This window comes from Ammospiza nelsoni, chromosome 4 (genome assembly GCF_027579445.1).
Source record: "Ammospiza nelsoni isolate bAmmNel1 chromosome 4, bAmmNel1.pri, whole genome shotgun sequence".
NCBI lineage: Eukaryota > Metazoa > Chordata > Aves > Passeriformes > Passerellidae > Ammospiza > Ammospiza nelsoni.
This window is the reverse complement of record NC_080636.1, coordinates 49815142-49833721: the sequence shown is the minus strand read 5'-3', so window position 1 is coordinate 49833721 and position 18580 is coordinate 49815142. Positions and strand designations below refer to the sequence as shown.

Here is an 18580-nt window from a genome sequence, read left to right as displayed (position 1 = left end):
CGCCGCCTACCCGCGTTCCACCGGCCGCGGAGGGGCGGCTGCAGCGGCCGGGGGCGGCGGCAGCTCCCGCCGCAGCGGTGACATCAACGCCGGCCCGGCCCCTCCGCGCTGCCTCTCGCCCAACACCCGCGGGACCGGCGCGCACCCGCGCCGTGCGCGCCGCCGATCGCTCCTCCCGCCCCGCACCTGGGCACGGGCACGGCGGCGGCGGCGGCGGGGCCGCGCCCGGCATCGCTCCGCGGGGACGCTGAGGGCCGGAGCCGCGCACCGAGAGCCGCCCTGCCCGGAGCGCACACGGTGAGCCCGAACCGGCAAGGCGCTCCCCCCGGAGAGCCAAACGCGTCCTGGGCACATCCAAAGCACGGCAGGTGAGGGAGGGGATGCTGCCCCTCTGCTCCGGCGAGACCCCGCCTGCTAAAGTCGGGGGTAATTTCTGGGAACCTCAAGAGCCCTAGAACAAAGCATACTCAAAGGGAACACTAGTGTGTATAGATAACACATTTTCTGCCCTTGTAGCTCCGAATGCCATTTGGTTTCCAAGTTGTCAGGAAAGGACTGTACACGTTGACCTCCCTCCCTTGAGGTATAAAATTGTTACTTTCCGATCAGATATGTGTCTTTGTTTTATTAAAGACGTTGATAAGGCTAAATTAAGCCCCAAACACGACATGAAGCCACGTTCTGGGCACAAACTGCTCATGCAGGCTGTACTTTATAGTGGAGTCCAGGCTTTCATGAGCTGGCCAAAACCCACCATTTTCTGTGGGTTGGTTTTACACCCAGATGTTATGACCAAGTTAATTTTATATACAATCTGTTGTTACAAATAAAATTTATTTGGCAAAATTCAGACATATGATATCAACCCTACTATTTCTATTGACCAAAGATTTCACCCTGCCACAACAGAAGGAAGCTTTGTTTGTCAGGACCTGCTTCCACAAGACTGTGCAAGAACAATTGTATTCTCACCCTGGAAGTATTTGTTAGCACTGGGCAGATTAATTATTCTGTTATTGTAACAAAGTTCAGTGATACACTAACCAGTCCATAGTTAAGTCTGACTAGCTAATTAATAGAGCTGCTTGCTTTAACATGTGCAAACTGCATCACTATACAGATAAAGGTATGAATTCCAACATCTGCGATATTCCAGAGGAATGAAAACAGGAAAGGTTTAAGAATGAAAACAGGAAAAGTTTAAGAATGAAAACTCCAAAGAAGTTAATAAACTTCCTATGATAACAAAGGTGACAATGATAAAGCTGAGAAGAAAAACAGCTCTTTGAACATGCCTTAGGAGACTACATGCAGCTGAGCCAGTTACTAACGTAAAAGGAAAGGCAACAAACATTTAATGGCAGCTGATTTTTTAATGTAGCAGTGCCCTAAAAATGGCACAACTACCATGCTTCAGTGTGATGCTAGGGAAAAAAAAGAAGAAAAAAGGAGGTATACATCTTGGTAACAGCAGAATTGGCCCTTTTTCTGAAATTCAGTGATCCAAATCCATCATGCACCTTCCTTTTGGCACCTCTGGAGCCACCAGCAAGCAGACAGATGAGAAGTCACCAAACCAGTTCACCAACAGCTTCCTCAGCACTGCTTCTTTAGCATGACAGGAGTGAGAATGTTTGAAAACAAATACTGGCAAGGAATGAAGGTGCTTTCAAAGATTTTGATGGTTTCATTGCATGCTCATGTAATTAACTGTTTTAACCAGTTGGGGATGACAAATTTCTTGAGGAACAATGTAAGTTATGTTGGATATAACAACAGAGAAATGCTGGACTTAATTTGGCTTTAAGAGTATTAATACTCAGTAATTACTTACCCCAGAATCCCTTCATTAATTGCTTATGCTAAGTATCTGAATTTAAATACTTTGATATGTGTCATAAGACTTAATTAACATTGCCCACTCATAATGTAGTTGGGTTTGTTTATCCTTAAATTCAGAATAAATTTTGTTTACCCTCTCATGATGTCCCTTGCTTTTCTGGTTTTGTCATCTGTGTTATCCTAAAACAGAGTGCACATCTGATGTGAAATAATTTAGAGAAGCAACACTCCATGAAAAATGAGGAATAAGCCTACCTGCTAAAACAAGTAAAAGCCAAGATAATGGTCTGTCCACTTAAACATCTGTGTATTAAAGGATTTACAGAGCTAAGTCAATTTGCAGTTATTTATTGGGACAAATGGGGTATAGTTGAATAATCATCAACTTAAGTATTTCACAATTTATTCTGCTGTTTGGTTTTATTTTCATCTTCCCTAGTTTGTTTTAAGTGTCTGAGATGTTCTGTACTTGCTCACAAAGTATTAGAAACACATAATGCAACTTCAGTGCAATCAGTGAACCTGGATTCTTATTCAATGTTTCTTTCTGCCACTAAATACTTTAAAAATTATTATGTGGCAGCTGGTGTCTGAATTGACACTTAAAAACTTCTGCTGCATGTTCATGAAGGAGCTAGATGGTTACTGAAATGCTGATAAAATATGCTTGGTTTGACATGTAAATGATGGGTAATAAACTGTTTACCACTTGCCTGCTTATTGAAAATAATATGACAGCACCAAGATTAGTTGAGATACGGAAATATGAAGAGCTGAATTCTTTTGAAAGTACTGTACTCATTTGCAGTGGAATACTTTAAAATCTCCCATACACAATGTCATTGTACTTGGTGTAACTTAGAAGAGGATTGCCATTGCAGTAGTTCCACACAGCCTTGCAAAAACCCAAGCAGATAAATTGGTTTCTGCTAATTTTCTGAACAAGCCAAGCAGAAGAACACTGACCTGGCTGAGTACCAGCACATAGCATTGTGCAAGTTTCAGGAAAATACAGAAGTTGGCTGCTTGGACATAAAAATACAAAATTAGTGGCAAACTTCAGACTACAGCAACAGTTTCCTCTCCTCTTGGAGGAAATTGCTGCTGTGGGCTCTGGGCAATCACTTCATATTTGCTTGTGATTGTGTTGTGGCTCCTATGGAAGGAGTTGCTCTGTGCTGCCTGTCCCGAGGGAACTGTATGGGCATTTGGAGAGGGAATGAGGGACCAGTAGGTATTGGTAAGAATAAGGAATATTCCCCTAAGGAATATTTACAAATGATTGTCGTTTGTAACCATTTCCCTTCCGTCCCATTACCTAGGAAAATCTATCTAAAATAAATCACATTTTGCAGCTGACTACGTGTAGAGGCAGTGGTTTTCTACAGAAAATTATATTTTGGATCTTTTCAGGTGGATATTCCAAGTGGTGTAGAGCTCATAAACCTATTTTATGGAATTTTCCTCTTTGCTTGAAAACAGCCACTGAAGGCAGTCGTGGAAAATATCAGAAATCTGTTGAGAAAGTCACACAGTCAACAAGTCATGCACATGCACAGCTACAGCAATGGGATTACAACTTCAGTACCAATTGAAATACAACATGGGCTACCTCAGGAGTTTCCAATGCAATTAATATTCTACTTTGCTCCTCATTTGATTTGCAGTTCAAATGGGCTGTTACATCCAAGATGGTCGTGATACCAGCATTTCTAGGGATTTGTGTAATTTTGTTAAATGTCTTATAGGAATTCTGATATCTTTTTACACCTCAATGCTCACTTACCTTGCTGTAGCAGTCTGGATGCTCAGACAGCTTCTCCACCAGTCCCCTTACCATCCCACAGCCAGCCTCTCTTATGGAAGGCTTTTTGGAAGCTGCACAGCTCCAGGTTAATTCAGTTCAGTAGCTGCCTGCTTCCCAGACACCCAAAAAGGTCCTGGTGTCTTCCCACAGTTCTGCTCTAAGGCAAAACTAGGCTTTCCCTTATTTATGGCACTGGACCAAAACATATTAGTACAAAGCTCCAGGGTACCTACTCATACACATATGTGGAAATAACACAAGCACTCCAAAAAAATGTTCCTGATGGAGGCTCATATCCTGTCTCCATACAAATATGCAAAGTATTTGGAAAGCCATCACTTGTTAGCATCAGAAGTCAGAGGAAACCCGTGCCTTGGAGCCATTCTGTAACCTTTGCCAGGACTAAAAGAGGAAGATGAATCATTTCTTCAACCCATTCTTGGCTGCTGTGAAATGAAAGTGAAAGAAAGGCATGAGAGAAATGAAAGAAGAACACAGAAAGAAATTGTTAAGGTTGAAGGGAAAGAAGATAAAAGTATATGTAAATATAGAAACAGAAAAAAAGACAACTGATAAAAATATATGGAAGAAGGAATGGAGAAGAACAAAAGCAGCAGTTTGGACAAATGGATGTGAACATCAGTCCCTGTCGCAGACATCTTTTATGAAAAATCCTTTCCTTAGGATTTTTCCTCCTGAGAAGCTGAGAGGCCTCAGGAGCAAAATGTAAGCAATGGTTATCTGCTGCTGTGGAATGCAACAGGTGCATCTGGGATTGGCCCATGTTGGATGTTTATAATTAATGATCAGGGAATAAACTAATCATCATAAAATCACCCCAAGACAGAAAGGGAAATAGCTGAGGGTTTAAGTATGACTGAACATGGTGATGAGACTCTGGAACACCAAAGAATTAAAGGAACCATTCCAGAAAGAGTTTCATATCAGAAGGGTTAAAACTACCTTTGGGAAGAAAAAACAGTTAACAAACCGTAGATGACAGAAATAAAGAAAGATGACAGCAATGATAAATCAGAAAGGGAATAAAATATGCCTGTACCTATGACTGAAAGTGGAAGAATTTACTTAATAGATTCAAGGAGAAAAGTCATTATCTCACAGCTAGTAAGTATATCAGTGTTGCACACCATGACTGCCTTACTGAAATTAATTATTCCTGAAATCTCTATTTTGTCCTAAAAGGAAAAGAGTAGGATGTATTGAGTGAATATTTCAAAATAATTTGTCAGGAAATACACATTTCAAGCAGTATTGTATGCTACACTAAAATACAAAAAAGCTGCTTTGTAGGTTGTTTTATTTTCTGTGCAGCATCCAGAAGCAGAGTTGTTAGTGGCATATAACCACAACAGGAAACCACTTTCAGCACTTTCACTAGTTTTTCTGGGTATGACTAACTATGAAAGTGTTTCACAACAATTCTGGTAGGGCACCAGAGGCATTACTTAATCTTTAGCTGTGCTGGGTAGTTAGGCATACTTTTGAATCAAAACACAACATTATTCATAATATATCCATATTCACAACATATCCATAAATTATCAGCTATGAATTATGCAGAGCAGTCTGTAAACATAACAGCATACACAAAACCCCCAAACTCCTTTCTAAGTAACTTGTAGGGTATCTTAAACTGATTCCAGGGTTGAAACAAGTTTAGGTACAAAACACTGAAATTTTCTATTAACAACAGCCAGTCTTTTAACAAGTGAGTGTTTTTACCACTTGGAAGCTCTGAAATTCTCAGTACTGCTCTAGAGGTTCTCCAGGGATGAACTTAATTAGTTTCTCTGTAGAATTAATTTATGATGTATTATTATATTGTATGTACATGCATTATCAACAATTTTGTAATCTCATACTAATGACTTTGGTTTGTCCCTTCTAGTAGCTTTCAAATGCCAAAGAAAAACCTGATGACCTGTGGGTTTTTTCCTCCCCACTCAGAAGCATTCATGGGCAGCAGCTATCTCGAAAGTCCACAGCATACAGCTCTTCACAACTCAGCAACTGCAGACAAAAATAACATTGAAAATAATGACCATAAAATGTTGTACTTTGGGTTTTTTTCCTGTAGGAGCACAGATGGCTTTCACATAAACACCAAAGTCCCTATCATTGCATATTTTGTGCTGTGGGATGGAGGCTCAAGCATTCAATCCCTAACATTTTACAAGTAATTTAGGAGAAATAGCTATTTTATATCTCAGAATTCAGCTTTTCTGGCAGCCTATGCATGGAAGTGATATTTCTGTAGCCATGAAAAAAAGTCATGGAAATGCAAGGCAGTTAATCAAGAAAGTTGGGGTGGAAAAGTTTCTAAGGTAATCTGGCACAACAACTTCAGAAAAGATTGGTTCAATTTTCAATTTTACATAAAATAATCACTAGCCCTAATATATTTCAAAACGCATGTGTGTGTGTGTATATATATATATATATATATATATATATATATATATATATATATATATATACACAATGGAAAAATCTCAGAAATCAATTTGTGTACATCTGAGAGAAAAGCAGCCAGAAATACTTTTTATTCTCTGCACAGCTTCCTGACTTATTGCATCTGTGCCTTGCTCTGAAAAGATGAATTACTCTCAAGGCAAGAAGAGACACAGAGCTTTTCAGAGATTGGAAAGTCATGTGTGTCTGGATCAGACTGATTTTTTTTTTTCTTTCCTATAAAAAGCAAGGAGGGGGAAGGAAGCAAGCTCTTGATACAGAAAGAGATTGCTGTGGAGATGAAGGCAATCTCACACTAACACAAACCCAGATATTGGAACTAGGTGATCCTGAAGGTCTGTTTCAACACAAACCATTCTGGCTTGGAATCTCCCACTAATTTGCTTTGAAACTAGTACACCTAACAGTTCTGTGATTCTTTGATTGTTTCTGCAAAAAAAGATCAAGTAGTTGAAAATCAAATCTTCAAGTTTCAATGGCTGCCTCTAAGCTTTAGACCCCAGCCTCTCGTTATGCCTGCAAAAGTATCTAACACCCTCTGTTCAAATCTGTGAGAGTCCTCAGTGTGCCCAGAAACACAGAGGAAACTTGTGACACCTTCAGATGTCACACACAACCCAGGGCGAGAACAGCACTGAAGGGATCTCTGAATCAGAGGCACCCTCCTTAATCATCTGTAGTAGAGGACCATCAACAAAGTAAAATCCATTTAAACGTAGGGTGTGTCTTGCTGGGATCAAAATGAAGAAACAACGTCTTTCTAATGCAGAAGGACCTCTAGAGAGCATTTCTCTGCAGACCATCATCAGGATATTGAGACGGTGCTGTAGTCAGCCCATGACATTTAACATATACAAAAAACAGGAGGCCCAGTCACAGGTGGATAATGTGCAAAAGAGTCACACACCTGCTTCCGCCACATTTCCTGTTAAAAACCAACCAAATAAATCCCCAACCCTGACAATTTGTGGAGAGGCATTTACCTTCTGATCATCTTGGTAATAAAGCACCAGTTCTAGTTCCAGAAAGCAGAGAGAAACAGCGCTAAGGAAGCATTGTTCTGAGCTGCTGAGGTTTCCACAGGCTGGCTGCCAGCTCCAGGTCACTCTCTCAGCATTTCCTGCCTGCTTTTAGCAGCAGAGCATCAAAGTAATTAGAGAAGGAGGAGAAAAAAGGCAGGAAAAATAAATCGGTAGAATCTGGTAATCTGTTCAAAGAATGAAGCTCCAGTGTAATGGATAACCTGTGTAATCATCCCAAAGTAACTCCTCAGACACATTTAAGAACAAATTCAACTTCTTCAAGCCTAGGTCTGAAAGTGAATTATATTGATCTGGATCAAGTGACTACATTTTTCCTCTCAGAATAAGATTATGCTCCAATGAACCCTTCAGTTACAAATATAGTAGTATAAACCCACACCTCCCATGACCTAAGCTGGTTTTCATGTGTAGACCTGTGTTTTGAAGAAGGACAAAATTAAAAATGATTGCTATTAAAACTACTTTCAAATGGTACTTTAGCAGCTGCATGTTAGCTCACAAACATGGAAGCAGGAATAATTTCAAGGTTTGCGGGTTTTCCTTTGATTATCAATCAGTAGATTACCTTTGAGTACCTCTGACAGGGTTTTTTTGTGTGATTTTACCTTCATGTGCCCACAAGAGCTGTGATGTGCAGGGAGAAAGCGATTACTCTCGATTACTCTTGAGGTGGAAAAGCTATGTGGAGGATGTGCCTGCAGAGAGCATCCTGCTGTGCTGCATCAAGCATGATGAGGTCTGTCAGAGAGTCACATTTCCTTCCTCTTTTAAAGGAGAGCACCTCAGCAATATCAGCCTAAAAGCTTTCCCCCTCCCTTCCTTGTCATTAATGGCAACTTTGGTTAGCTACCAGCCCTAGCAAAACATCTTTGCATGTTGCTTAACACACACACTACCTGAGCACATGCATAGAAAAGCACTCGCTACCCATAAAATTTATGATATATTTATTTTTAAAAAGCCTGGCTCCGTAGTTAAGATCAGGAGCGTATCTGGACATACCTGGAACTGTGAGAGCTCCTCGTTAATCAGGCAGTGACTTTGGCTGGGCTGACATTTCCCTGGCTATTTTTGGAGCATGACTCAGATGCTGAGCTCCAGAGCCAGCAGAAATCCCTGTGGGCTGATAGCAGAGCCTCATTCAGAGCTGAAGCATCACTTGGGAGGGAAAGGGACTCCAATGGGCAAAGAATTTTGCTCACCTGCCTTTGGGCTTTCTTTAGAAAATCAAGTACACATGGAAAACAAGATATTATGGCAACGTAAGGGGATATTAGGAACCGAAAAGGAAATTGTCTTACCTGGCTCTGACAGGAATATTTTCAACACACTTTTGGGCTGGTGGATAAAAACACAGAGCTTTATGAGTGCCTGCTCCTAGATGTGCAGCTGAAAACCCAGCAGACACATTTTAAGGCGTTTTTCCCCAGCCAGTGCTGTGAGTATTGAACTGAAGCCTGTGTGAAAGTCTGTAGCACAGGTCTCAGCTCCCACCTGGCCTCCTGACCATTTGTTGCTGTGAAGAGAAGACCCACAGGTCTGGTTAATGACTGTTTGGTAAGATCCAAGGGTACACATGGGTATTGGGGTCGGGGGAAGAAAATGAGGATGCAGGAAGAAAGGCATCAGTCCTTTGTGGTCTGCCTTGTTCGCATTGGTAACTGTTATGTGTCACTTCACAGAGGGCTGATGGAGTAACTTTGGGGCTTGTTTTTAAATCCCTGTGTGGCCTCCAAGACCTGCCCTTTGAAGCAGCATATCACTAGAGAAGAAGCTATTCCTGTGAGCCAGACTTCTCTTACGAAGGATGGTGCAACCTGAGCCCTCATCGATCAGCTTTAATGCAAGTTAAAGCAGTAAAACCTTCCCATTAAAAAAATCCCCTGGCTCCTCCAGTCACTGGATTTTTTTTTTTTCTTTCAAATAGCAGAAAATATATTTGGCTTGAAGTGTAGTGGACACTTTTTGCTGCATCCTGAAAAGGAATGATGTCAATTGTTTCATGTTAGCTCCATATTACCATGGCTCCAGACTGAGACAAAAGGCACTCACAGCACAAAACCTGGGCATTGCAGTAATATACAGGCATGGCAGAAGCCCCTGGACCCCATCAGCCCACAAGTGAGAAGCAGAGAGCTTTAAGCCCTAAGGAGTTTTTGCCATGATTTGTTTCCATGCTATAATTATTTTAATTCTAGTCAGTACAACTGCAAACATTACTTGTGGCGCCATCATCTCAAGCAGTGGAAAATCCCACAGATCAATAGGACATTGCATTATGTTATTCCCTTCCATTGTTTTTGGGTCTCACATCTTCCATGCCTTCATCTCAGGCAGAAGTAAGTAACTACATTATTACTACATGGCTGTTTTCTGCAAGGGCATTTTACACATCCCTTAAGCTTTCTCTACAGAACAAACACCTATTCTCATATCCATCTTTAATGGGGGTAGGAAGTGCTTAGTATCCTGCAGTATTTATGACTCTCTAGGTGCTTCTTATAGGAGATATTGGATACTGGACTAACTAGAAGGGCTCAAAGCAGATACAGAACTGTAGCTAACTTAAAGCCCAATGTGATTTCCATCTCCATCCCAGGAGCCAGCTCTGAAGGCAGCCGTGGCTCCTCTGCCCAAGGCAGCTCCCCAGGATGAATTGCAAAAACAATCTTCCCCCAAAAAGCCCCACCATACTTCAAATTAATACATATCCATCATAGAGAACCATCTTTTTCTCCACCTGTTTTTTTTGGTGATAATCAAATACCAGGCCAGAGCTGCCTGAGCACAGCCAGCACAGAAGGTTGCTGCTGCTGCAGAAAATAGCTCCTCCTGTGTGATCAGAATATGAACAGCTGAGAACTTGCATTAAAAGCAGAGAAGAAAACATGCTCTGCAGAATACAGCAAAGCAGCAAGGCTGCCTGTGACAGTGTTCACAGGGGTTTTCAGGTGAGGGAAGAGATGAGGACCTGACTCCATGTTTCAGAAGGCTTGATCTATTATTTTATGATATATATTACATTAAAACTATACTAAAAGAATAGCAGGAAGGATTTCATCAGAAGGCTGGCTAAGAATAGAATAGCAAAGAATGATAACAAAGGCTTGTGGCTCGGCTCTCTGTCCGAGCCAGCTGACTGTGATTGGCCATTAATTACAAACATCCAACATGGGCCAATCCCAGATGCACCTGTTGCATTCCACAGCAGCAGATAACCATTGTTTACATTTTGTTCCTGGGGCCTCTCAGCTTCTCAGGAGGAAAAATCCTAAGGAAAGGATTTTTCATAAAAGATGTCACCGACAGGAACGCTCCAGGGAGATCAGAGAAACCCTCCACAGTGGGATGTTCGCTTGTTTAGCACGGCAAATAGTCACAGATTTGGCTCAATAAATGAAGCCAGGCGCGGGCAGGGCGCCCGACGCCGGATTCGCGAGGCGGGAGAGCCTCCTGCTGGAGAGACAAGGATGTGGGATGCGGGATGTGAGATGTGGGATGTGGGATGTGGTGCGGGATGCGGGATGCGGGATGTGAGATGCAGGATGTGGGATGAGGGATGTGGGATGTGAGATGAGGGATGCGGGATGTGGGATGTGAGATGCGGGATGTGGGATGTGAGATGCAGGATGCGGGATGTGGGATGTGAGATGTGGGATGTGGGATGTGAGATGCAGGATGTGGGATGCAGGATGTGGGGTGCTTCTCACAGGGCTTGTGTTCCAGACCCTTCCCCAGCTCTGTTGCCCCTCTCTGGTCACACTCCAGCCCCTCCATGTCTCTCCTGCAGTGAGGAGCCCAGAAATGAAGGAAGGCATGGAACAGCCCACAAAGCAGGACTCTGAGCTCAGCCCCTGCAGCCAGGCACACTCACACTTACACTTCAGCAGTTCAACTTGGTGATCCTAGAGGTGTTTTTGAACCTGAAGAATTCTATGATCCCATAGTATAGTAGACCTTTTTAAAGCTGAAAGTATGAAAGGACACCTCCTTTCATGCTGCACCTGGTTTTTAAAAGGTTTACTACATTATGGAATCCTTGTCCTGGTGTTACTCCTTTGTGGGTGTCTGCTCAGTTTGCACAGAGATTGAAGCTGAGGAATGAGCCTTTTGCAAAATTATAGCCTCACCTATCACCACTGATTTCTCATAGCTGAATTCTGATAAATGCATTGGCTCATTAGATTTATTTTGGGCCATGAAGTCCTATTCCCTCAGGGATGCCCCCAAACCTGATCCAGGTATGAGACCCAGGACAGGTGAATGCATCTCCTTTATGGGCACCCTAAAAGTGCATTTTCTTTCTTGGCATGGTTTGGATATCACGGGACCCTGCATGGAATTTATCCAGGTTTGCTGTGCAGGAAACTCCAGGTTTACACAGGCTGTCAGAAAGCACATACAACACAATCATCAGATTTGTTTTATTAAAAAAACCTGCAATAAAATTCCTTGGAATTCACCATCTCAACTTTGAGAGTTGCAATATTTTACTAGTACATAATAACACAGTCTCACATATTTACATTATAATCCTCTATATAGCAAAAATAGCCATGTTGGACTACTGATTAATGCTTCCAAGTATTAGCCTCAACATTTCGGTATTTCCCCCAGCTGAGTCACTGTCTATGCTCTTTAGCATTTACAGTATTTAACAAAGCAAAAAGGACACAAAATAATAGAAAGTATGTGTCTCATGATGTCAGGCAAATCCCTTTAAGATGGTATTTCTCTGACTCCCACATTTTTCAAGAGAGATAAAGTGCATTGGAGAGGAAGATGTATACCTTATAAAATGTCAGCAAAGAGTTAAAAGTTTATTTGCAAGACTTTACAGAAGGGAAAAAAGGCAAAAAAAAAAAAAATCTTCGCAAACTGCTACTGCCCAGCTTTGGCAGCACGTCACAGGTAGCAGGGAAAGGGATGAAAAAGCCAAATACAAGAAAGAGGATGGCCCATGCAAATGCCACAGGATGATTGTGCCATGGCCTTTTGGTGGGTGTTTCTCAAAGTAGAGATGCAGGAATGAGTGCTTTGGAGAATTTCTCTGGGACAGGCCATTGTCTCTGAACTTAATGAAGTCATTTTGTTAAGCTGTGCACTTATAGCTTAACAAAATGTGGTCCATGTGGTATTTATTTCATGTGGTATTTATTTCATTTGGGATTTTAATTCCCTTTACAACACTGGCATTTGCTGCTATGGCTGTGCTGCATGTGAGAAGAGACACGGCTGGAAAAAGCTCTGTAGCCATCACTGAAAACCAGGATACTGCTGATAAGAGGGACGCTACCTTTTTTCTTTTTTTTTTTTTTTTTTTTTGGTTTGCTTATAAACTACTCTAAATAGAAATAATTCTCTTCTGGAAATGGATGGAATGTATATCATTTGACAAGTACAAAACTGTTTGAAATGTTCACTAAATACAAGGAACATCTTGGTATAAAAATAACAGACCCTCCCACCCACTGTCCCCTCTTTACATGTCTAATTATAAAATGGTACAGTCATTTCAGGTTTCTAACATGAAACAAGTGTTGTGGATGGCATTACATACATATACAAAACATTTGGATATTTGACATCGGAAATAACTGTATACATTCAGAGAAAACAAGCATCTTGATCTGGCTATTGTGTTTAATGCTACTCAGAACCAAGAATCAAGAAAAACACAAGAAAGGGAAAACACTATTACTCCTTTTTTTTTTTTTCCTCTCATTTCTTTTTCCATTCACTACAGACAGAAGTAACTTCCACCAATCCACAATTAAAATGTTGGAGAGAGACAAGATTAATCCTGTGAAATGGATGCACTCCAACATCAATGCTCTTCTTGCAATGACTTCCTTGGGATTTGATCCAGAGGTCATCAGTGAAATCCAAGGGACCGCTTATCATATGTGATTTCAATAATTTCTCTTTCAAAACTGCATCTATAAAGCCTTTTTCCTTTGTGCCTCAATCTCCCTTAAATAAAAGGCCTAAAAATGACAACTGACACAGGGGCTTATGTATGCTCATAGAAGACCTGTTGAGAATAATTAAATTTTAGTGCAAGTCCAAAATTAATTGTGGGTTTTGGTTTTTTTTGGTTTGGTTTTTTTTTTTTTTTTTTTTTTTTTTTTTTTTTTTTTTTTTTTAAGAAGGATGGAATAAAACATTTACTTAAGTGCTTTCCTAAGTTCAGGCTTCAGTGATGTGTAACTCAGCTTCACCTCAAGATTACCCTGAAATTTAGGGACTAAGAACATAAAACAGAATTAAACTAAATGTTCAATTAGTTCTAAATGGACAGAAAAGCATGGGGAATATTTTTTCCTTCTTTCTGTACTGAAGAAGCAAGTCAGCCAAAGTTTTAGGGATAAACACACGTGTTCCTGAATAAAATCTGACAAACACAAATTTTGACTGGAAGCTGGTTTTCACATTTAACAAGTAAATCCACGAGGAGATTAAATGCAGTGAGCCCCAGCAGTTGCATTTTGAGATGCCATCATGACACTGCCAAGTCAAAATGTTTGACCTCTGCATGAAATTTCAATGTAAGATGAATTGTTGATTCTGTGGACTGACTCAAGAGGCAGCAATGTGATTCAAATCATCTGACTCTCAGCAGAAACTATGAATTCTTGTGTAACAGTAAGCTTCTTCACAGCTGAGTATTTACACTGAAAAACCAAATCACACACTGCACAATTAACAGTGAGCTCTTACCTGGAAAGCAGAGCTCAGGATGAAATAAATTATTAGGTCAGGTCATTATTATTTAGGTGTTTTGATTTGTATTAGTTCTTTTATTTTCAAATTCCCTCCCCAGTATATTTTGGTGTATGTACCTGTATACAAATTGCAAATATTCTTCTGCAAACAAAGACAGGGATTCTGGAGGGCAACAAACCACCTGAACTCTTGTTAGATAACCAGCAGACAAAAACTGCTGTCAAAATGTAAGAAATGAAACACGCTGAGTGAAAAGACCCAAAGCAAACCAGGAATTAAACATTTCAAATGGCTGCCTCTTGCTCCCTTGGCAATTTCTGACACTGACAGCACCATCTCCAGACCCTTTGTAAGAATACTGTCACCTGCTCTATGCAGAACTGTTAATAAGCAGCCTCTGGAAACCTCTCAGATGCTCCCTCAGCCCACTGATCTGGTTTTGGTCTGTAAAATTAAGAAGTGATGTTATGCTAGATCTTTTTTTCCAGCTACGGAATTGTCACTTGGAGGAAGGACACAAATGTACTGACACCTGTGAATAGCATAAAATACAGGACAGGAGCACATGGATGGAGTGATGCTTCAAGCTCTTTCTCTCCTTCACACTGTACAATACCTGTCTAGAACAGAACTTTAAGACACAAATTAATGCCATTTTAACCCAGATTTCTGCTAATTCAGAAATACAAGCAAATTACAAATGAAAGCCTTCAGAATGCACCATTTCCAAGCCTGCCACCTAATGAAGGCAGGTGTTACTTAATGCAGGGTGCTGGTGCATGATCCTTCTGGAGCCAGCCACATGTAATTCATGCAGAAACAACAAGGGCAGGGATGAATCCTGCTCAGATCATGACGTGACCAATGAACGGGAATTCGGGTGTCTGGACTGAACTCTTGAAAAAGCTGGGGTCAGTCAATAGAAACATTGTCCATAACAAACCATAAACAAACAAACAAAATAAACATATGCCTTTTCAAAAAACACAACAGAAACTGGACTGAACAAGTGTAAAAAACACTCAAGCTGTCATTTCAGTTGCACGTTGAAGAGCCCCTGGAGAGCCCCATGGGTACTCTCGAGCACAATCTGGACGTGTCCATGTCCCAGGTGAGCCAGACAGGTGTGCAGGCGATGGAACCGCATCCAGGCAGACACAGCAGCTGCTATTGCTTTTCACCACCTCAGCATGGAGTGTGCAGGATGACAGTGCTCTGGAGGCATTGGCGTGACTGCTCCAAACCCCAGAGAGCTGGCTGGGTCCCTACCTGTGGCCCTGCCCTGTGGTTTGGTGCTGGAGCTCTGTTTTCAGGATTTCACCTCCTCGCAGTCCTGATCCGTGGAAAGCTCCACATCGGAGAGTCCAACCTCCATGGCCATGATCAATGAGATATCTGAATCACTGCTGACTGCTGGCTCCTGCTCATCTGTCAGGGCACAAAAGGAAAGGGTCAGGTCTTTCTGTTAATGCATTACTGATTTTTAGTTCTGCAGGTGGAATCCAGAGGGCCCTCCACCACTGAGATTGTGATTAGATTACAAACTTTGCTCTTATTTAATATCTGTCTACAACACTTCCAAAATACCCCAGAATTCAAGACATTCACAGTGAAAAGCATGATGAAAGGAGCCTGGATGGGTAACATTTTCTTCTCTTAATCCTCTCAGGGCTTTTCATCCAGGTCCTTCATGAACTTCCGGCCCCCATGTGAGAATTTCCCTCCCCGTCCCCTTTCACCTTCTCAACCTGGCCTCATCCTACTCTCCCCACAAACACAGCAAGCTAATGACAAAGCCACAGGCACCTGGTGGAGCTACTGAATCATCAGGAAAACATTTCCCAGAGGAAAAAACCTGCCCAAACCCTCAATAAGTGATGGAATCCCAGAGGACATTTTTAAGAGCGCACTACTCTAATGTAGGAACACTGGCATTGGACAAGGATGAAACAAATCCAGGACTTTGGACCAGGCTACCTGCTTTCCCAAGTGGCTTCTCTCATCCTTTTCTAGTCTCTTTAAATTCTCTCTTTCCTCTGATTTGAAGACACCTTGCAGGTTCTTGATGCAGGCCAAAGGGATCTACCCTAATGCACCACGACCCCAAATACTCCAAGAGTTGTATTGCTGACTTCTGCCAATCTGCAAATCACATCCTTGGAAGAGCAGCTTGTTTTTGTTTTGATCCCACAGCACTTACCATGTGCATATTTAGCAGCAAATAAAGCCAACAGATTTTAAACCACTAAAAGCTAATTTTCTTCCGAGAACAATCAGGAGAAGCAAAGCACACTAGGGAGATTTTCAAAGGCACAAAACCCTCATAGGTGGCTGAGTCTCTGAGACAAAAATTTGATGGTTCATATTTTCAAGTGGTTTAATTACAGAGATGGTATTTATACTGTAACAATACAATGTATTTAAATCTGTGACAGTTTTTCCTTTACATATTCTATTTTTTAGACATTAGAAGCAGGGCCTGATTGATGCTAAAAAATCTAGAAATTGAATATCTAAGAATTAATAAGTAAGAAACACGACAAAGGAGCCAGGAAAATAATAACTCCTCACAGTTTAATTATTCACTTGAAGCTAAGTGAGCACAGTTAATCACCTCTCAACAGCAGCATGATTTTAAAAAATTTTAGATTTTAAACCCCCCACATGTGCTGGGATTAGACCTCATGTTCTGCAGAGAAATCTTGAATGGGGTGTGCATTATTCAAACTGAGAGCCAGTGTTCTCCTTCGCAACTCTGCCCAGTTTGCACCCTGGATTGCTTTTGTGCTTTCTTGATTGCAAGATAAATAATTAATGCACACAACATGTTTATATCTCTATCCTTTTTTTTTGCCCTTCCATATGACATTAGTAAACATTTCAAGGCATTGCTTCTGACTATAAATGCTTCCACCAGAGGTGGAGGAAGTATTTACAAGCTGAATGATATATCCTTCAGATTTAGTGGTTTTAAATGACGCTGAACCTTCAGGTGAGCTGCTGGGTCCTGGAGCATCTCATACACCTCCAACACCAGAATCACCACCAAGAGTTCAAGAGAGGCAATAGAACAGGGCCAGATTTGCAGCTCACACACCTCATACCCGATGGAGGTATAGCAGGTCACTCTGCAAGCCAGTAAACTCGAGCTTTCCTTTACAAATCCTATACAATTATTCACATTCTTGGATCTCAGTCTTTGCACTGTGGGCTTTTGTGGTCTCCTTTGGAACTGAAGTGCAGGTTGGCAGGAACAAGGAGTGATCCTAAAAATGCCTATGGCTATGCTCTGGCATTGATTTTCCAGCACTGTGACAGTGCCTGGAAACAGAAGCACTCCACCTTCCTTGTTTGCTACCAATCCTAAAGATACAGCTTTGGCAGAGTGGGGAGAGCACCTTGGACATCACCATCCTTACACCTTCCCTTTCACCTGCCATTTCCTTGGAAGCTGCAGTGCATTCCACAAGGAATCAGTGCATCCCTCAGCATCCCCTGCTGGCTGTGCACACAGGAGTCCTGCTGGGACCCCAGCACACAGTTTAAAACCTTTCTGAAGCTCTGGGAGGCTGCAGAAGTCACACAGACACGATCAGCTGTAGGTAACCCTGCTGCAAGGTCTGTATTGCAAGCTGCCCCACACAACACAGCCTTGCCAGACCTTGCTGCTTTGTTTGTTGGGATTTTTGGCTGGCTGCTCAGTGACACAAGCCAGCACAGTTACTGCTATTTGTTAAAGGTAAGCAAACCTCAGCTACATTGCCAGTGCCAGGAGCTTAGCCTGCATTTTGCATCCCTGCCTTTCAGATCCCATTTGCAATGACAAAGCTTATTCAATCACACAGCTTCTGCAGGAGATGTCTGGCTCGCTGTTAACAACCTTTGTGGCTCTTCTGCAAGGTTTTTGTAATTTGCTGTTTTTCTTAAAGCCCTGAAATCAGATGAGGATCTCAACTTTCAGTGAAGATCTCAGCTTTCACTTAAAAATAAATGAAGCTTAAGAGGCAAAAAGGAAACGAAGTGTTTTAAAAATTAAATCTCTATTTTCTAGACCGATTTTATGCTGGAATACCTGACTTGTGATTTTAGCTGCTTGAAATTGGCAACCCTGCCTAACCACACACACTATAATACTTCCACTGTGCTTTACAGCACTTCTTGCCAGGGGCAGAAAGCATTTTGTTTAATGAAGCTAAAGGCACATCTCAAGCTGCTTTCCAGCCAGAGTGTCAGTGCCTGCAGCAGGGAACTGTAGACCTCCCTGCCACATTCCTCTCATGTCAGAGAAACACAATACACCACAGCACGCTGCCTCTCCAGACAGACTTTTTCCACTCACTTGTATTTCCTGACACACATTTGCTTGAGAGGTGAAATGCACCAAACTCCTTCTCTAGCCAATGTTATTTTAGATCAATCACAGCAGCATGGGAGGAATATCACCACGTAGATTTGGAAGGGGCCTACACAAGGGTGGCACAGCTCTTGCTTCTTGAAAAGTGCATCAAGTGATGCTTATATTTGAATATTAGTGCAATCAGACCAAGATGAAAATAGCTAATTGCTCTGGTGTGATGAAAACAGTAAGATTGCACACTAGTCATAGTTACCTACTGCTGCTGCTATTCAAGACCATTGGTGTAAGTCTGTAGCTGTTGTACACTAATAA

General features: G+C 41.7%; 1 protein-coding gene across 1 annotated transcript in view; it reads right to left on the bottom strand.

The window, feature by feature from the left end:
- Positions 1-13267: 13267 nt before the first annotated feature.
- Positions 13268-18580, bottom strand: part of RNF150 (ring finger protein 150) — a 71291-nt gene continuing 65978 nt past the window's right edge. The window contains exon 7 of the mRNA XM_059471012.1: positions 13268-15339. Coding sequence (XP_059326995.1) covers positions 15221-15339 — 119 coding nt within the window. The 3' untranslated portion in view covers positions 13268-15220. The remainder of the gene's footprint in view (positions 15340-18580) is intronic.